At 33.1% G+C, this 22,262-nt stretch overlaps 2 protein-coding genes across 2 annotated transcripts; both read right to left on the bottom strand.

Annotated features, from left to right (window-relative positions):
- Positions 1-1,254: 1,254 nt before the first annotated feature.
- Positions 1,255-6,759, bottom strand: LOC124353665 (filaggrin-2-like). Its single transcript, XM_046803654.1, has 5 exons — positions 6,756-6,759; positions 4,194-4,388; positions 3,945-4,139; positions 1,929-3,824; positions 1,255-1,868 (listed from the first exon to the last, which is right to left on the bottom strand). Exons 1-5 carry the CDS (start codon positions 6,757-6,759, stop codon positions 1,255-1,257), a joined length of 2,904 nt encoding a protein of 967 aa, XP_046659610.1.
- A 1,004-nt stretch (positions 6,760-7,763) lies between these two features.
- Positions 7,764-18,206, bottom strand: LOC124353587 (histidine-rich glycoprotein-like). The gene is made up of 4 exons (XM_046803532.1): positions 18,114-18,206; positions 13,395-13,462; positions 8,326-8,561; positions 7,764-8,203 (listed from the first exon to the last, which is right to left on the bottom strand). Exons 1-4 carry the CDS (start codon positions 18,204-18,206, stop codon positions 7,764-7,766), a joined length of 837 nt encoding a protein of 278 aa, XP_046659488.1.
- Positions 18,207-22,262: the final 4,056 nt, after the last annotated feature.

Below are 22,262 nucleotides of genomic sequence, written 5' to 3'. Positions count from 1 at the left end.
CACTTTTTATCATTCGACCTTGTACTGTATCGACTCTCCCCCTTATTCTGTTTGATAAGATCCTCGCACAGGCCAGTGGCCCATGAGGGCGGACAGAATAAGGCTTAAATGGGGATCGGCCTCTCCTTAAAAAAAATTTAAACCGAGCATAACTTGTCCGGATTTTAAGACCTGTACAAGTCCAAAATCAGGCTCCATATTATCGTCCTAAAATATCATTCAGCTGTATGACCCACCAGTTCGATTTATTTGCGAATGGTTACTTACATACTAGTACATAATACATATTGTTACGCTCAATTTTTTCTAACGCTAAACATATAGTAGTATGTTATAATACTAGGTGTTAATAAATTTTAAATTGCCAATTCCTTCTTGTTTTAACGTTTTATTATAAAATATCATTACAAACAAAAACATATTTTTACCAATAACAATACATGATGACATAAACCTTAAATATCTTGTACTTATAAAATAGTTGGTAGATTTGTAAGACAGAGCATACAAATATAATTCATGATAGATATTGACTGTTTTTTAATAAAAAGGTTTGTGGCACTAAACATGTTTCTCTGATAATAGTAATCGTATTTTTATTTACACTAATGACTATAGTTATCAATTGTATTTGTACCAGCACAATCAACATGAAAAACACAGACAGAATACATTGTAATTATATAATAATCTTATACAAAAAAGGTTAAAAATTCTGGAAATACATTATACCAATTCCAAAATGTACGACTGTTCATTCAAATTAACAATATGTGTACACACACACGCTCGCGCGCGCGCGCGCACGCACGCACGCACACGCACAGACACACACACACACACACACACACACACACACACACACACACACACACACACACACACACACACACAATATTATTATTACTTTGAACGAATAGTCATGAATTTTGGAATTGTTAAAATTTCTATAAAATTAATAAACATATAGTGTATGATATATGCCTCTTGAACATAAAATGTTTATTCCATACATACCAATTATCTTATATTTATCTTATAATCGTTGGTCAAAATTACATTCATAACATAAACATTATAATAATTCCTATACATCTTCGGCTCTCAAAGCTGTCTTGATTACGAGTATAGTAGCGGACCCGCAATAGGACTTTTTTACTTTGTGTAAAAAAATCAACAATAAGAAATAATTTGAAATACAAAATGAGACAATAATTTCAAATTATCCCTGAGTATTTTTCAATCGCTAACCATTTATGGATGACCAGTATTGATTCCCTTCTCTGCAATAGCTTCAGCAATGTAGTCATCAGCAAAGGATATTTTATCGGCAATTTCTTGTTTATCTGATCCACTATGTTCAATATCATCATTGTGATCATCATCAGTTGAATGTTTATGTTTGTGCTCAGTATGAGCATTGTGTTTATGTGCATGCTCTGCATGCCCGTGATGTTTATGAGCATGCTCTGCTTTACCATCATGTTTATGACTATGCTCGGCCTGGCCATTATGCTTGTGAGTGTGTTTTGTATGTCCATGGTGTTTGTGCTCATGGTCAGCATGTCCATGGTGTTTGTGTCCATGTTCAGCATGACCTTCATGTTTATGACCGTGTTCTGTTTGACCATGATGTTTATGGCTGTGTTTAGCTTCTCCATGATGCTTATGATGATGATCAGAACTCCCATGGTGTTTATGACCATGTTCTGCATGACCTTCATGTTTATGATTATGATCTGATTGTCCATCATGTTTATGATCATGTTCTGTTTGTCCATGATGTTTATGACGATGTTCTGCATGACCGTGATGTTTATGACCATGTTCTGCATGACCGTGATGTTTATGGTCATGTTCTGCGTGGCCTTCATGCTTGTGATCATGTTCTGCCTCTCCGTGATGCTTGTGATGATGGTCAGCAATACCTTGATGTTTGTGTCCATGTTCCGCGTGCCCGTGATGTTTGTGATCATGTTTTGCTTGACCATGATGTTTATGGCTATGTTCAGCTTCTCCATGATGCTTATGATGATGGTCAGTATGCCCATGGTGTTCGTGTCCATGTTCCGCGTGACCATGATGTTCGTGTCCATGTTCCGCGTGACCATGATGTTTGTGAGCATGTTCGGCGTGGCCAGCATGTTCGTGTCCATGTTCCGCGTGACCATGATGTTTGTGAGCATGTTCGGCGTGGCCAGCATGTTTATGGCTATGTTCAGCTTCTCCATGATGCTTATGATGATGGTCAGTATGCCCATGGTGTTTGTGTCCATGTTCCGCGTGACCATGATGTTTGTGAGCATGTTCGGCGTGGCCAGTATGTTTATGACTGTGTTTGGCTTCTCCATGATGCTTGTGATAATGGTCAGAATGCCCATGGTGTTTGTGTCCATGTTCCGCGTGACCATGATGTTTGTGAGTATGGTCTGCTTGACCATGATGTTTATGACTATGTTCAGCTTCTCCATGATGCTTATGATGATGTTCAGTATGCCCATCGTGTTTGTGATTATGTTTTGCATGACCATGGTGTTTGTGATCATGTCCATATTCACCGTGATGTTTATGACCATGCTCTGCTTGTCCATGGTGTTTGTGTCCATGTTTATACTCACCGTGATGCTTATGATCATGCTCTGCTTGTCCATGGTGTTTGTGTCCATGTTTATACTCACCGTGATGCTTATGATCGTGTTCGGCATGACCATGGTGTTTATGACCGTGTTCATATTCACCATGATGTTTATGATCATGCTCGGCGTGTCCTTGGTGTTTGTGACCATGTTCATATTCACCATGATGTTTGTGATTATGCTCTGCATTTCCATGATGTTTATGGTCGTGTTCATAATCACCATGATGTTTGTGTTCATGTTCGGCATGTCCATGATGTTTGTGACCATGCTCTGCTTGTCCATGGTGTTTGTGTCCATGTTTATACTCACCGTGATGCTTATGATCGTGTTCGGCATGACCATGGTGTTTATGACCGTGTTCATATTCACCATGATGTTTATGATCGTGGTCGGCGTGCCCTTGGTGTTTATGACCATGTTCGTATTTACCATGGTGTCCATGATCATGTTCCGCCTGGCCATGATGTGTATGGTCATGACCAGCGTGTCCGTGATGTTTATGACTGTGTTTAGCCTCTCCATGATGTTTGTGAAGATGATCAGCATGTCCATGGTGTTTATGTCCATGTTCGTACTCTCCCTGATGTTTGTGGCTATGTCCTGCATGTCCGTGGTGCTTATGGCCATGTTTGTATTCACCATGGTGTTTATGACTATGTTCGGCAATCCCATGATGTTTGTGACCATGCTCTGCTTGTCCCTCGTGTTTGTGGTTATGCTTGTATTCACCATGGTGTTTGTGATCGTGTTCTGCATGACCAAGATGTTTATGATCGTGTTTGTAATCCCCATGATGTTTATGATCATGTTCTGAATGTCCCTGGTGCTTATGTCCATGTTCGTACTCACCTTGATGTTTATGACTATGTTCAGCAATCCCATGATGTTTGTGACCATGTTCAGCATGTCCGTCATGCTTGTGATGATGTTCGGCATGACCGTGGTGCTTATGGCCATGTTTATACCCTCCATGATGTTTATGATCATGTTCAGCATGCCCATGGTGTTTATGATCATGTTCTTGTTTTCCGTGATGTTCGTGTTCATGATCTGCTTGTCCATGATGCTTATGACCATGTTCATATTCACCGTGATGTTTATGACCATGTTCTGCATGGCCGTGATGTTTGTGGTCGTGTTTCGTATGCCCATGATGTTTGTGATCATGCTGACCTTGACCATGATGTTTATGACCATGCTCATACTCTCCATGATGTTTATGATCATGTTCAGCATGCCCATGGTGTTTATGACCATGTTTGTATTCCCCATGGTGTTTGTGATTATGTTTGTAATCACCATGATGTTTATGGTCGTGTTCGGCTTGGCCATGATGTTTGTGTCCATGCGTATAATCTCCATGATGCGTGTGCCCGTGTTCTGCATGTCCATGATGTTTATGACCGTGTTGGTGTTCCCCATGATGTTTATGGTGATGGTCAGCATGACCATGATGTTTATGATCATGTTTGGCATGTCCGCCATGTTTATGCTCGTGTTCTGCATGTCCGTCATGTTTGTGGCCGTGTTTGTATTGTCCTATATGTTTGTGACTATGCTCTGTGTGACCATGATGTTTGTGTTTGTGTTTTGCGTGGCCTGAATGTTTATGAGAATGTTCCGCATGACCATGATGCTTATGTTGATGTTCACCGTGGCCCTGATGTTTGTGACCATGTTCAGCATGACCGTGATGTTTGTGACCATGTTCAGCATGGCCATGATGCTTATGATCGTGTTCAGCGTTTCCTGAATGCTTATGTATATGGTCTACATGTCCAAAATGTTTATGATGATGTATTATCTGTCCAGGGAAAGCATTTGCACTTCTTTTTGTTCTTGTGTTGTTGTATACAAACAGGTGTTGGTTTTTTTCTTGTTCCAATATTGCTGGTGTTCTTTTCCTGAAACAATTAATGTTCGTTTGTTACAATCTTATAAATTTCAACACTCCACTGATCAATTCTACATGAACAAATCTTGTTTCAATAGTTCCAACGTATTTTCTAACCAAACTTCATTTTAAGTGAGCCATCATTCTTTTGAGTGAAACAATTAAAAAATTATTGAAGGCTTAAATTTTAAATTCAAAGTAGCTACAGTTTAATTTAAATAGTATTTTTCTTTAGCTATTGCTCATGGAATTCGTAATGCCCAGTTTTGTACAGAATGTATTGTAGCATAAAAAACATTGACTTGTATACATTATACTCTACTAGCTTATTATGACTTATTAGTAGCTTATTAGTAATTAATTGGTACCAACTCAGATTGCTACCATTACTAACGATAATCATTACAACAATAAAGTCATATACTACTAAAGCAAGCAATCAATCAAGTTATTACTAAAAACATAAAACCAGCTTCTTCCATAAGCAATGCTTTTACTTCGCTTTAAAATCTTTTTAAATATAAAATATAATACAAACAAATGTCGTAAGAAACATTACATAATATATAACCAATGTTGAAAGCTGAACTCGTAATGTGTTTCATCTACTTAATATCTGCTTATATTCTATCCATTACTATTTAAATCTAATACATCAGATTAAAATAAAGATAATTGGTTGTAAAGTATACAACACTTTAATTTACGTAAATTAAGTAAAAATATCTCTTTATTCATTATCTTATCAACATGTATACGTAAAAGAGTAAAAGGTTAAAATAAATCTCTAATGGTCTAACGTACGTGCAGGGATATTTAAAAGCCACTAGAACGGCGCAAATCACTTAAAGTTCACTTAAATGATGGGCCTCAAACATTGCATTAGAAACGTTAATTTAAGGTTTAAAATCAACCTTTTTAAACTTTGATGATTTTTAAACTATTCAGGATGACGAAGAGATATCGGGAGTCGATGAAAAATCTTAAATTCAAGCATGTGACAAATCGCGTATCATGTTTAAGAAATGGAAAAACACCTGTACAAAAGTTTTTTATTAAAAGGTGTATAAAATTATGTGATTATCCTAAATCATTTTTTTTAAGGTAGTGGGACTTTTTAAACTACGTTCGGAACAAAAAGTTTAGATACCCGAATTTGAAAGTTACCCATAAACTAGAGCGGTAACACTGCCTGGGCAGTCTCGCAGTTTGCTTTTTCAAAGGAACAGTCGCCGGCCGCGGTAAATTAACACAACCTGCTCAAATAAATCTCTGCTAAAAGTTACTGTATACGTTTTAAATAGTGTTTAAAAAAGCCAATTTTGGGACACCCTGTCAAATATGAGTATAAGTTAGTTAAGTTGGCAATTTAGTAACAAAATTTTCATATGAGTTTAAAATACGCACTTAAAAACAGTAAACCTGCAACTATTTTGCATACAAACTTGGTCTTAATCAAACCACAAGTTGAGAGGTTATGAATTTTCACAGTTGCTGTTTGTTTGAAAAGCGCAATATACGGTACCCTTCGTCGTTGTTATGTAAATAAACATAAGAAATGGAAAGTTATTGTTTATCATTTATTTATATATCTAAACTCAGAAATAGACAAGCTAAATTTTAAATATAACTCCCTTTATTGTACCTCTACTAGTTAGTTTGTGCTTAACATCCAAACTCGGGTACTTGTTGATCAAAGTCGAATTGTTTACTTTTATATTGCCAACGCTCAACCACAAAATGCACAAAACTGCTTGTTTTTAAGTATAAATTTTATTGTTATTCATCATATTTTACCTATCTAGGTCCATAAATTCATTTTTGGATTTAAACCGGAAACGGACTTTTAGCATAGTGTAACTGTTTGTGCTTTGTCTGTATCACTATAATAATCTAATCACTATAATAATAATCACTGTAATACACTATACCCTATTTAGGTAGTATTGCATGTTAAAAAGTTGTTTCTATATCATGAATGATCATATTTTTTACACTGTTTAGCGACAAAAAATAAACATTTTTCATCGACTTCTCAGAGATACCTTGTGAAGTTTTTCAAAAACATGTGACAATTCTAAATTTGTGAGCATAGAATTGTTTTTTTTAGAATTGAACGTTTAAAAACACTTTAGTCCAACACTTCCGGACACAACAATAGGACTTTTTAAAAACACTGGTAAGGTCAGCAACTAACGGGAATTTTAAAGAATCATAAATACCCATCTTAAAGAAAGTGGTGTGTCATTTAACTATTGTGGGACGTGAGCAATATTAAAAAAACTAATGAAGATTATAACCTACTGAATTTTTTAACGATTTTTAATTACGTACACTGTATGTAGAACTAATTGTAGAGTTAATAATAAACCCAAAAGCTTTAGAAAATTTGCAATAGGATTTATTAATCACTTTTCCAAAAGTGGAAGGTAGGCTTTGTATCTTCTAATGGTAATATTAATAATAATAATTAATACGTATGTCTTATAAAAGCATAAAATACCACAACTCAACGTTGTTTACAAAAAGTTGACCACATGACAAAGTGTAGGAGTATGAGTGAATATTGTAGTTTGTTAGTTACGTAAGTCATGTAAACACAACACATTCCTTTGTCTCTCTTAATTAACTGTTTAATTTACAAGATAAAATAGAAAGTAATTAGTTAAATTTATTAGGTAGCTTATAGGCTGCTTGAACAAAAAATGGAGAGGTTAAAGAAAATTAAGAGTTAACAGTAATCGGTATTATGTAAGCCATCAAATATAGTAATCTAAAAACTGAGAATTCCAAATCTGTTTAGAAACAGTGGAAACTCACATAGGACTTGTTTAAAAAGATTGATGAGTACTTTGTGGATGTAGCTTAATTAGGATGGATATAATTCTAGTCTTTACTTGTAAAGACTGCTCGATTATTGAAGAATGTGTCGTGACAAAAGTTAATGTTAAAATTATCTTTCAAACGCACTTCTGAGACAGGCCTATTCCAGAATTATAAATTAATTATTATTTTAATTTAAATGTAAACATATACTTGTATTTAAGAAGTTTGTTCATGTATGGTAGAGATTACATTAATAATGTTCCTATGTCTATGTGAATATTTTCTAGATATTACAGCACTTATAAATATAAACTTAAAGTTTAATCTTTGGTATCCTATAACATCACTACAGAGAAATTATTTGTTGTAAATTAAGTAAAATGATAAAAAATCATAGAAGAGCTTTAATGTTCGTGGCCATGTTTGTGATCATAATGCCCATGATGTTTGTGCCCATGATCATGATGTCCATGATGCTTATGATCGTGGTCATGGTGTCCGTGATGTTTGTGACCATGATCATGATGCCCATGATGTTTATGGCCGTGTCCGTGTTCACCATGGTGCTTGTGACCATGTTTATGAGAACCGTGATGTTTGTGGCCGTGGTCGTGGTGTCCGTGATGTTTATGGTCGTGTCCATGAGAGCCATGATGTTTATGGTGGTGATCTCCGTGTCCGTGATGCTTATGAGAATGATGTGCTTCTCCGTGATGTTTGTGTCCGTGGTCGTGATGTCCATGGTGCTTATGGTCGTGGTCATGGTGCCCGTGATGTTTGTGTCCATGGGAATGATGACCGTGATGTTTATGCCCGTGTTCGTGGTGGCCATGGTGTTCGTGTTTGTGATCGCTATGGCCGTGATGTTTGTGACCGTGCTTGGCCTTGCCGTGATGTTTGTGTTTATGCTCTCCATGCAAATGATGCTTTGTGGGAGTGGTGTGCGTCTCCGTGGTGTTTGTGTCCCGTGCTCCGCATGTCCGTGGTGCTTGTGCGAATGCTTGTGTCCTCCGTGATGCTTGTGGCTGTGTTTCTTGTGACCGCTGTGTTTGTGAACGTGAGCAACATGCCCGGTATGTTTGTGGTGATGTTCTACTTTTCCGTGCAACACGTGGTCTTCTGATTTCTTTTTCAAAAATACAGTGTGATAGTGTCTCGGACTATCTACCACCTTGGGCACATAGTACAGTACAACACTCCTTCTGAAACAAACAAGCGAATTCTTTATTAGAAATTTAATTTTTGAAATTGACAATTATAAGGAATAATATTGTAAATAAAAATTATATTTTATAAAAAGTAATAAATGTAAAATATATAATATAAAAATAAATTGCGCAGTATTAAAAGAAGCGAAGGAGTGCGTCTGCTTTTATGTGCGATTTACAAGATGGCATAAAATAATGGTAACTACACACTATTATTTTGAACACTTGCTGCTGAGGAAACAAGCGTTAAAGTACACAAGCGATATAAGTAACACAATAGTTCATACGCTATGATAATGCTACATATAATTAATAATTATCAATTTATTTATGTCGAATTAGTTTCTAAATGAAGGATTATAAATATAACAATAAATTTATTTCAAATAAATTTGGATGCGTTTAGTGAACAGTTATTTTCTCATTTTTTTATTAATTTAATACATGATCCCAATTTATTTAGAATCGTCTTGGAATTAACTTTACATTAAATAATTTAATCTAAGAATAAAATACAGAATAAAAATGTATAATGCCAAAAAAATGGCGTTATAAATATATCTACAAGTAATTAAGTTTAGTGAAAAAGTTTATATCTACCAGTGTTTCATTCAGTACTTTATAACCTTAATAACGGTTTCCTATTCAGAACATTCCATATCCGTTAACAAGTAATTCTTAAATACCTAGGACAGTTTTGTCTTAAGTACGTAATATATTTTAAATTACTGATATTGTGGTCTAGAAACTTCCCATTCTTGGTCTATGTTATTGAGGTATATATATATATATATATATATATATATATATATATATATATATATATATATATATATATATATATATATATTTTCAGATATATATAAATAAGGCAAAGTGTGACTTGTCCTCCCTCGACTCCATCTGAATAAGTCTGACACCTCTCCAGTTGTATGGCCCTGTACCACTTGTACATTTCATAAAAATACAATTTTATTTTTGTGATATCTAAATGTTTATTTAAAAGAATATTTTTAATTAAGCCGTATGATTCAAATACGTGAGTCAATTTGAATGCTGAATTTAGTTCCAATTCACATTCCGCTTAGTGCTCGGTCTGAAATCTGATCGCTGCCACAGATTGACTCTGGAATCTGCAATCATGTAAGTCTAAAGAGATAAAAAAAAGTCGGTGACGAAGAACCTTAAACCATCATCAGAGATTCCTAGGCTACAAAATCAAGTGTAGCTGATTTTTTTGTCTTTTCAGAAGTACACGATTCCAAATTCCAGGAGTCCAGTCTGTGGCAGCGTCAAATTTCAGATCGTGAACTAATCTAAAGTCAATATTCACAACATGCACTGTTACGAATCAGATGGAGGGTGGAGCACTTAATATCAATACCGAAATATCGCCCGAGCTCGGATTTGCTCTTAAGGTTCTTAGTCAGTTTGGAGGATGTGTGTTAGTGTGGGAGTACGTTTAAGGTGATCCTCGTGGTAGATAGAAGTATAACCGAAAGCATCTCTCATTTGGTTCGTAATTATTTATATTATAATTCTTCCTAATATCTATTGACGTTTATCAATTTTAATTATTTCTTTTCTAAATTTGTCGAAACATTGTAGTAAACATCTTTGGTTAATTTAGTAAAGTCTTGCTGTAGTCTGAATTTAAAGTGAGAAGAGTTTGAGCTTTAAAAGTTTATTTACTAACTTGTTAATTTATTTTATTAGAGCTATTGTAAGATTTTTTATTTAGGTAAATGTCCCCGTTTTGTTAAATTTAAATGAAAAATATTATTGTTAGTTGTACGAATCAAATATGTGAATCAATGTGAATGTGGAATTTAGCTCTAGTTTACCTTTCGCTTAGTGCAGAGCCTGAATCTGACGCTGTCATAGAAAACTGCCACAGTTTTTTTTTTTTTTTAATCGTGTCTTTTAGTTTATTTGGCCTTCGAAGTTTTATTTAATATTTAATTTGCTATAAACATTTAACTAAAATTAATGTTGTTATATTAAACATATTTTTTATTTAAGTGGACTTGTAGTTTTAAACATTAATTTATGGAAAAAATTATGCTCTGATATTGTTTACCGTGTATGTAATTCGTGTAATCAATTTTAGATATAATTGAGAATTGTTAAAATCGTAACTACATCTTTTGCTATTTCTTAATGCAAATTCAAAAATTTCACAATCTTTAAAATTGTTAAAATTTGTTTTTTTTTTATAATTCATTATATTACAGGTATTAATCAAAGAATAGTAAAATATTCTTAATATAATGGTTCCACTTCTATGAACTTACTAAGACATTTATCTTTAAACATAATATATACTTCTAAGTTTTGCAAATATCATAGTTATATTAATTGTGTTTTAACAAATTGTAGTTTGTGGCTATTTTATAAATTTTATTATATTGCAGCAAATGTTTTCTACCTGGGATGGCCCAGTAGTTTCTGAGTTTGGCTGATAAAATGCTCATTCCATAGGTCTTTCACAAGCATAGACATTTCTCTTTTGCCTAATAGATCTAGTACAGCTGTTGGAACAGGGACTACAAAAGAAAATTTAGTTTCTAAACAATAGAATATACGTTCATGGGTATAATACAATGAATAGGATATGGAATGTTAAAAATGTGATAAATTACATTAAACTGATGGAAAATTGTTTGGTGGAATTGCTGTTTGTTAGGCCCTGATTTGCTGCTGGGATATGATAATTAGAGAATCTGCTCTATGGCTGAGGTGGGTGTATGAACATTTACAGGCATTATTATTGTAATAATTACCTCTGATAAAGAAATTTATTTTGTATCCAGCTACATTGAATTTATCCTTTAACTTAAATTACAAACGACAAATAATTGGTTAGATACATTTAAAAATATTGAACTTGTTACTTTATACATTTGACTGCATTCACACATGCACTTACTTATAAAATGTTATACACATATTTCTCATGATTCACCTTAATTTAATTAATTAATTCACCTTATTTCCCTAGGTGAATTATTATTTGCATTGTAATGCAATTTTGGCACAACTAATTTCAAAATCATATCCGTATTTAAAGACCAGAAGTTAGAAGAATAGTGTAAATTTAGATTAAAGGAGAAGATGACAGTTATTGTTTCCTAATACATTTTTGTTTGGGAATCTAAAATCTATGTCACGCAACGTGCTAATCGTCACTTTATGTGTATTTAAAAATGTATGTTTTCGTCTACTATTTTTTTACTGTTGTAAGAAAAAAATAACTATATAATATATTATGTACTTATGGAAAGCGTACATTCCAACGTAATTTATTCATTAATATTAACTTTGTTATAATTAAAGTATCGTCATTTGAATAAACTTTTCGTTCCTAAATATTTGTACTATAATTACTTACTTTTTATAATATTTATTCATTATTACAACACTTAATAGTAATTAAATTATATCATTATAACTATTTTTAATTTGCTATTATAGTATCTTATAAAGATAGTAACATTATTTATTGAAGCATTATAAACTACAAATAATATGCGTGACCCATACTTACTTGAGACGAGAAGCAGTAAAGCGGCCTTCATCGTTACAGCATCTAAGCACTGAAGCATGTACATGATTGGTTGGTCATATTGCAGCTGCCTTATCGGAGCTTAGAAGCCGATTGCGAAGCGATTATGCCTAGTTTCAACAAGCACATAAATCCTTTGAAGCTTTAGCTTTGAGGCTCTGTCAGAAACGCAGCCGTCACAATTAACTATTAAGCAATTAATTGATATTTCATCGTTCAAGAATTATTTTACTCGCTTTCTACTGCATTAGGTTTTCTTCACACTGAGTCATCTATAGACTCTCCCCTAAAGCTTAAAATCATGTAAAAAATAAGCTAAAGCAAGCTACTATATGCATATAATTTGTATTGACACACAACTTAACTATACTTTACATCCTTTTCCTCTCCTACTGCTATCGATTGAATGATAAATACAAAAGACGATTGCATCAAAATATTACCACATATTGCATAAATAATTTGATTCCTCATTCATTTTTCTATAAAGTCATATTGATATCAATTTCTCAAAAACAAAACTACCTTTATAAGGTGCTATCTCTAATACTAAGAATAGTAATCATTAATTTTTGTATCAAAGCTTTACCTAAGAAATTGAGTACATGAATTTGTACTTATTTCTATGCAGAAATATTTTATATATTAGTTTAATAGTTAGTTATGTTTATCAAAATACTTTTACATTATACAGGTGTGTACTGTATGGATGTTAATAAAAAAAATAAGTAAGAAGTTACAATAAATTGTTTTTTTCTATTTCCACACTGGTTTAAACGCGGTATTACAAAGAGATGTGTCACAGCCTCCTGCAATTGAATAAATTTTTCGTTACTATCATATTGAAGCTACTGAGTTCATTTCTAAATTTACATATTATACATTAAAACTGAAATAAAATATTTGTATTAATTCCATTTAATACAATTATGAACAAATTATGTTGTTATGATTTATACTCTATGATAATTTATATTTTATGAAACTCAGCATATAGGTTACATCCTAGACTCCTAAAACACACTAAATTTATATTATTTATGATCACTACGTTTATTGTTGGTATTTATAGTACCAAAAAAGATATAGCTTTAAAATTGTATGATTTCTACAAAATTAATATGTTAAGGATTAGTTATTTACTTTCAGTATTTAATCTGAGAGTGATTATATCGCATACTACAACTATGATCATATTTACACATGCAATAACCAACAAACCCAGAATGCAAGTACAGTAATTGGTTGCAATTAACACTTACTGTCCGCCATCGGCCTGGATCAGGCGTAGAGCTCCTACAGTGCATACACATAGTAGAGCTCCGAGTACCTGGAACATATGATGTGAACGTCAGCAGGGTTCATATATATTCTACATTCAGTCTACAGACTGTCTGCCATCGGCCTGGATCACGCGTAGAACTCGCACAGTGCATGCACATTATTACAGCTCCGAGTATCTGGAACATATGATGTGAACGTAGCAGTGTTCATATATATTCAAGATTGAGTCTACAGACGGTCTGCCATCGGCCTGGATCAGGCGTAGAACTTGCACAGTGCATGCACATAGTAGAGCTCCGAGTATCTGGAACATATTATGTGAACGTCAGTAGTGTTCATATATATTCAAGATTGAGTATACAGACTGTCTGCCATCGGCCTGGATCAGGCGTAAAGCTCGCACAGTGCATGCACATAGTAGAGCTCCGAGTATCTGGAACATATTATGTGAACGTCAGTAGTGTTCATATATATTCAAGATTGAGTCTAAAGACTGTCTGCCATCGGCCTGGATCAGGCGTAAAGCTCCCACAGTGCATGCACATAGTAGAGCTGCCAGTATTTGGATAATATTAGAGGAGCTCAGCAGTATTCATTTGAAAAAATCGCGGCATAAATACATACATCGGCATTTAGTAAACAAACTGATTACAATCATATTACATGAAAAATGTAAATTAGTAACACGTGTAACTATAGACTAGAATTTTTTATAAAGCATTACCGCAGTCTTGTTTATGCGACACGTGATATGGCCTAGTAATATCTCAAATATGTTTTTATGCGTCAATTCTCAAATTTAAGAAATACAATCTATATTAGTATGTACGTAAACTTACACACCAGCAACATACAATATTTCTAACTAGGGCAATAAGAATCCAGTCAGATTAAAGCTTAGTAAGTTATAGATTTTGTTAGTACAACTTGACAAGTCTACAAAATAATTTTTAGTAGAATGTATGGCCGATCGTATTTTTTTTATTTAGTAAGTAATGTGATAAATAATAACTTTAAAATTAAATTAGAGTAATTACTAATTTTTTGTTACATTAAATTCATAACAAAACCTTTTTAGAGTCAATTTGCTGTTAACAACTGTCCAATATTTACTATACACATACATTTTCGTAAGTTAGTTTATATTATTTTATAGTACTATGAGGTATTTGTGAAAAGAATCTATGATAAATACGATGTTAAAGGATATTTTATCATTGTCAGTCCATTTGGAAGCTATACATAGTTTATAATCTTGTTCGAACAATCATATATACTTTTTATTTGGTTGCTTTAATATTTTAGTGGTTTAAGTATTATATTATTATTATAAGTATTATTTATAATAATATATATTATAACGTGTGTGTGTGTGTGTGTGTGTGTGTGTGTGTGTGTGTGTGTGTGTGTGTGTACATATACATACATATATATGTAACATTTCAGGGAATATTGTATTAGCATTTTTGTATATATATATATATATATATATATATGTCTTGTCTTACCAAACAAGATATTCAGAACATGTTAGTATCCATATAATTAGATTAGATCAATCCTTTTCAAAAACCAATTCTTACTATACTTCACATATTCTATTTAGAAACATATTATGTAACAATTTTCAGTATTTAAATTTATTTGAATCAGGTACTATTGCAAATTTTAAATATAATGTCACAGAACTGTTGTTACAAATTGAAGTCCAAGGATCCGAAACTTTCATTCACTCAGAGTGGGGACCAACCTGAACTTGACCTTAACCTGACGGACATAACTATATTTAAGAAAATCGTAGATAAGCTCTTCTATACAGAATGGACTCGGTTTTCTCCCCATAACATTTAATTTATCTTTAGTAGCCCCGATGTTCTCACCATAACATTGAATTTATCTTTAGGAGCCCCAACTTTCTCACCATAACATTTAATTTGTCTTTAGTAGCCCCAATTTTCTCCCCATAACATTTAATTTATCTTTAGTAGCCCCAATGTTCTCACCATAACATTGAATTTGTCTTTAGTAGCCCCAATTTTGTCACCATAACATTGAATTTGTCTTTAGGAGCCCCAGTTTTCTCACCATAACATTGAATTTGTGTTTAGTAGCCCCAGTTTTCTCACCCTTACATTTAATTTGCCTTTAGGAGGCCCCGGGAACTCCCCTATGGTTTTTATATTATTTATGAAACTGGTAGTGTTTGTAATACGACAAAAAGGCAATAGTATCCACGTCATTACGTATTTCACCGCGAACTAGATCGTTTGTATTTTATGACGTTGTCCCACTTTCATATTCACACAGTGTTGCGTCTACGTTTATGTGTCATTAAGTTTGATTTCATATTAATACCAGTGAGACCACATAATGGCGTAAGACAATTTCTTCTCATAGTATCTATGCCTTGGCATAGGCACACACATAAGGCATGAGTGCTTGCCTTAGCACTCAAAATCTAGGCGAGCAGAAACGATATTTTGAGAATAAGTCTACATTGATAAACACAAGTATTTGGCGTTGTTTATATTTTTACAAAAGCACTATTATAATGGAAATAGTTTTTCATTATTAAAAATAATTTATGATTCAAAAGTTATTATTTATTTCATTATTGTCGGTTAAAGGTTAATTTACTACTATTTTATCGAAATGTATCATTATATTTAATTTATAATATTATACTATAAGAATTTATTTTTTAAATCTTCTAAAATTAAAAATAACGTTTTAATCAAATAAAAAGGTAATTAAATCGTCATCTTTTAATAAAACTTATATTATTTCTAATTTATACGACTCTTCATCAGTTTGTTTGACAGATTCTTGTAACTTCTTAAAAAGTTGTTTCAATTTAAGTTTTTCAAATGTTCTGGAACCTTATAAATACTCTAATTATTAGTAATTTTAGAGATAGTATCAAGGATGGTTAGGAAGATAGTACTTCATGAGGCTTTATCAAAATAGTGCGTACCGAAATCTATATAACATTGTACTTTATCATTATAGCATCTAATCTGTAGCTTTGTAAAAAGTTAACGCATTGCTAGTTAATTGATGTGGGGCAGTATATGAGAAACTACTCATTAGAAAACTATTCAACTTAAAAATGGCGTTCTCTTAATTTGAGAAATTTATTTAATCAAAGTTGTTTTCTTTTTCAGGTAATCGTGGATCAAAAATAAGTGAATAGATGATTGAGATGTAAGATAATCTTTAAGCCTTATATCTCACTAAAGAGGAATTAAATGGCAACGGTAACCTCGAGAGTCCTATCACGGTGGAATCCGAACCAAAGAAATCTCAGATATGACTGGAGATACTACCAAGTTGACAAGGATTACGAAAATACAAACCCAAAAACCTCCAACTGATTTTATCTGTCACCGATAGGGTTTAATGCAAACGTTGCTCAGGGGATCCGATTTCAATACTATTAGTCAGTCTATAACATAAACAAATCTTGAAATCAAACTCGTTATTGGATACAGAACTATGACGTCACCCCAGTCCGAGTGGATCTAAAAATAATATAGGTAACGCATTTAAATGGTATAATAAGATGTGACATTTTTATTGGTTTTTCACTATTAAGGAGCATATTTTTTCTATTTGAATATATGTCAATAAATTGTGAATTATCATTCAATATTGGACTTGGAAATTAAATAAGATTCGAAAGAAATTTTTAAAATACAACATTAATACAATTTAATATATTATGTAATTCACACACGTTAAACAGTTTAACATTAGCGAAATATAGGAAGAAACGTTTTATTTTGAAGGAAACATGGGTATTGAAAATATTGGAAGTGTTTGGATATTTTGTAAAACATTTTAATAACAAAAAGGTAAACAAAGATACGTTTGCACAAGTATACTTTTAAACAAGGACAAATCAACAAGTTGAGAAAAATGATAGATAGCACTGCTACATATAATAAATAAATAAATATGGAGACAAACTCAGAAAATCCATATGACGTTTTAACATTTAACCTAGACTTTTATTATTTAAACACTACTATGAAACCCAACTTAATGAATAAAAATGTGAATGTTTCATATAGCAAGATATTTTGAGAAAACCTATTGAAATATCTGTAGTTTCAATTTTGCACGAAACTTTACTTCTACATAGAAATGAATGATTTCTATGATTGAGCATACTCATGGATACATAGGATTTAGCTTAGCATGACTCAGTACACTGACACAGTTTCTCTTTTGTCTGTCTATCTATCCGCAGCATATCTTAATAATGAAATGGTTTTTACTGGAAATTGTGTACGTATCCCCAACTAAGCCTGTTATGCGACACGTGATGTGGTATAATGTAATTATTACAACGAGCGCACAAAATCCTCTTTTGTGTTACGGACCCTATATCGTGCGCATTTAAATTGCTTGTACTATTTGGGTCTTCAAATTTTTCAGATTTTAAGTGGCCATTGTATTTTTTACTGTACACTGTATACCTTTTAATCCAGGAACTACTTACAATCCAGATTTTTTCTATATGGATTATACAGACGCATTTTGGGTTTTGATCAGGATATAAGCGTTTTGTCCGGGTTTAAAATTGCTTTGTGTAATAAAGTCGAATTATTGCATAACGATGAGTAATGTCATCATTAATTGTGTATTTTATACCAATAGGAAACAAGCGGCGGCTTATTAAATTACTGTTATACCCGTTTGCCTGTAAACCTAGTTGAAGACGCAAGTTCAACAGAGCTGTAGTGCAAGTTGAGTATCATATCTTTGGAAGGCGTTAAGAATCCCATTGCGTATCTTAATGTTATTATCATATTATTTATTATAAAATTAAAACATTTAAATAAAATACTTTTCACTATATTAATGGTTACTATTTTACTACGTAAAATACTATGATAATGATTAATGATTTTCACTAAGTAAATGGTTAAAATCCGTCCATTAGAAGTCACTTTTCTGGCCTGGATCTTGTCCACGAAGCAATGTACTCGTATGCTGACATGAAGTCTGGTGTCCATTTAACATTGTGCTTTTGTTCTCTGCAGTCTGGTGTCCGTTTGACCTTGTGCTTTTATTCTCTGTAGTCTGGTGTCCGTTTAACCTTGTGCTTTTATTCTCTGTAGTTTGGACTCCGTTTAACCTTATACTTTTATTCTCTGTAGTTTGGAGTCCGTTTGACCTTATGCTTTTATTCTCTGTAGTCTGATGTCCGTTTAACCTTTTATTCTCTGCTATACATTTCTTTCTTTGCCCCATTTATCAGATAAAATTTGTAGTAATTAAAACCCTGATTTGTTTTTTTCCTAATTCAAAATTTCATTTACAATTATCCTCGAGTTATATTTACATTGGAATATCTTTAATACGTATCCAACTTTTCAAAATTAATTAGAAAAGGTAGATGATTGTTATTTTGTATTCCCAAATCCGTATTATACCAGCAAAGGAACGGTTGAGACAAGTTTAAAAATCTAAATGTTTTTACTGTCACTGAATAATGCATTAACAACATTAAGTATCCAGATTCATAAAAAGGTTAGGAATTACCTCCCTCGAATGAATTTCTTATTTAGTGAGTAAAATGTTTGTTTTGCTACACAATATGTAGTTTGACCTAAGCATCGCAACACAATTAGGCAGATACTATAAATATATGAGTTTAAATTAGACATCTTTCATATTTTAAGTTGGTATATTTAGCTAATGAGAGATATAATCATTATAAAACCCATACATTTCGAAACTTTGTTGTTTATAATCACTCAGTTTATAGGCTGAGCATTAGTGAAGTCTGTCTGTCACTCGAGGGACTGGACAAATTTAATTTTTTTCAGTCCGTATAATATCTGGAGAATGAATTAACCTATTGATTTTAAAATTTGCATAAAGGTCCATTTATATATTATAGGTTACACCGAATTCAATGATGGTGCATGTTACTCAAAGGGATTTTCTGAGCGTTAGTGAACGTTGTTTCATTGGTTTTATGGGTAACCATGATGGCAACGAGAAAATCGCAGAATAAATAACTTTGTAAATGAACTGAGTACAATCCTATGGCATTGCACATGTGATATAGTAACACATGTAGGTACACTCGTATGTAGTAGTTCTCAGTGAAGCCTGTTACGTGTCATGTGGTGTACCGTACCTTGTAAGTAATGCACCTGCACTATTTTTTAAAAACAACCACTAGATGTATTAGCCGACAATCTATAAGCTGTACCTAGTGTATTTCTCTTGAAGAAAGCTCCGTAGAAGTGCTTTAATATACCGATCTCTAAATGCAAAGACCGATAACCAAAGACAACCTAGAGAGTCGCACTGCACTTATGGCCCAAAAGCTGAACGCCAATTTGCATTGTATAAGTACACAACCTATAATAATTTGTATAGAAATATATAGAGAATTTCCCCTTAAGGAAAGTGATAGATTGCCAGGCACGCTAGTTTTGGGGGAGTTCGAAATGGGAGGGTATCTAAAGGGTTAAAATATAAAATGACAATTCTCAGACCATATGTTTTTTGCTTGACACATAAAAACCAATAGAGTCAATAGAGTTAAACACTTAAATAAATGATACATCACTGTCAGGTAACTGGCGTATATATTTATGGCGTATATATACGCCATTAAAGTGGCAACTTTCAGTTTCTTTGTCTTGTTGTCTAACGATGACATAACTATCATTTACGTGTCTGATGATCAGTTTTATAAGTGTCTGTTTTAAAACTGTATCAAGATAGTTAACACTTTGTATAATCCAAGACAAATTTATCGTTTCGTATTTTTAACCCTTTTAATGCCTTTTTATTTTGACCTCCACCAAAATTTGCGCAACTGACGATCAATTTCTTTCTTAGGAAACATTCTTCTATCGATTTCAAGAAAAATCAGGTTGTGTGCTTATACAGTGCGAATTTGGTCTCGGTTTCTAGAATAGAAACAGTGGAATTTTAATCACATGGATACATAGTCTTATATATATATATATATATATATATATATATATATATATATATTAGTTAAGATGTCAATGCCACATTTCTTCCTTTGAACAGCGGTTAACACAGGAACAATGTTTATAGCTATAAAATTGGTTTAGGTGAAATAAAATCCGATTCAATACCTTTAGGAATAATCAGAGTACGATGTGCCATCATCAAATGTAAACATCGATCATCAAAGTTGTTTCTGGAACACATAATCATCATTCTAAATCTGAATTCACCTATAAGATATACAGTACTGTATTAAAACTGCATAATATGAATTGAAAAATTATTTTATTTTAGTTTTTACAATTAAAAATATAGTATATAATGACCAAATGTTTTACCATTATAGGCGAAATTTTTAGGAGACAATTTAATGAATTAATTACCTCTAAATTCTGGGCTTTTGAAGTTACATCTTACATTAAATCGCGTTATCTTTACTTATAATCGTTTATATATTAACGAAATATTAATATCTGCATCTAAATATTTTAATTGTAACTACCCCAAGAAGATGCCAAGAGTTATTGTTTTGAAGTAAATAAAGGTATAATCAATAAATACAATTCCTTGGATGTATGTAAACATAAAATATTTTAATAACAAACATCTTTTACAAATACATGTAAAATTCTGCTAAACACTTAAAATTGACTAAACTAAAGTTAAATGAGAACTTAAATCAATAATTAAAAAATAGTTATTGCTAGAACACAATTAAATGATAAGTCATTAAATATCATATCTTGTCAATAGAATATTTAAGATACTAATGTAAACAAACATGGCTTCAGGCGTGACTTTAGTAGGGCGTCACTAAACCCAAGAAAGAGATTGTTCTATTGTACGAAATTAACTAAACTATTGGTTGTAATCCTACCTCTGGCTTGGGATCAGCGGAGATTGTAACTACTTCAGCTTGAACCTTAGTAGGGATAACTACATGCTTTCCAACAGCGCTATTAAAAATGTGTATGTTAGCGTAGGACATAGCAGCCTTTGAATTATGATGGACTGTGCTGTCTCCTCCGTGTTTGCCACTTGGTGGACTCCCTGCTCCGTGGTGTTTGTGTCCGTGTTCGGCATGCCCAGTGTGTTTGTGACCATGGCCCAGCTCTCCTCCGTGATGGTGAGAGTGTTGGGCAAACTCGTGGTGCTTGTGGCCATGTTCAAACTCACCACCATGGTGTCGGCCATGATCGGCTTTTCCGTAATGTTTATGGTCCTGGCTAGTATTTCCTTCATGTTTGTGCTCATGCTCCGCGTGACCTTGATGTTTGTGTTCATGAGAGGCATTTCCATGATGCTTGTGTTCATGATCAGCCTTTCCTTCGTGTTTGTGCTCATGCTTTGCATATCCATGATGCTTGTGTTCATGGTCAAATTTCCCTTCATGATTATGCTCATGCTCCGCATTGCCATTATGTTTGTGGCCGTGCTCGACATCACCTTGATGCTTGTGTTCATGTTCGACATGGCTGTCGTGTTTGTGTACATGTTGGGCGGGACCGTCGTGCTTGTGTACATGCTCCACTTTCCCAGAATGGTAATGGTGATGAATGAAAGCCACGCTCGCTTTTAGATCTTCTAAATTTGTTTGCCTCTCTGTCATATGAATTATGCTATACGATTCCTGGCTCCTTTTGTCGTCAATTGGAAGAGAGATTTTCGTAGGCCTGAAATATAAAAAAAATCTATAACATCTTTCTGTAATAGTTTTATACTTGGAATTAATCAAGAATTTTTCATTATTATACAGGTTTATAAAATAAAATCGTTAATAATGGAACTTAAAATAAACTGCGTGTACAATTTCTAAATCAATAGCTCTATTCTGATTCTAT

This window comes from Homalodisca vitripennis, chromosome 1, assembly GCF_021130785.1.
Source record: "Homalodisca vitripennis isolate AUS2020 chromosome 1, UT_GWSS_2.1, whole genome shotgun sequence".
In the NCBI taxonomy this organism is placed as follows: domain Eukaryota; kingdom Metazoa; phylum Arthropoda; class Insecta; order Hemiptera; family Cicadellidae; genus Homalodisca; species Homalodisca vitripennis.
The sequence above is the reverse complement of the archived record's forward strand: the minus strand, read 5'-3'. Positions and strand labels throughout refer to the sequence as shown.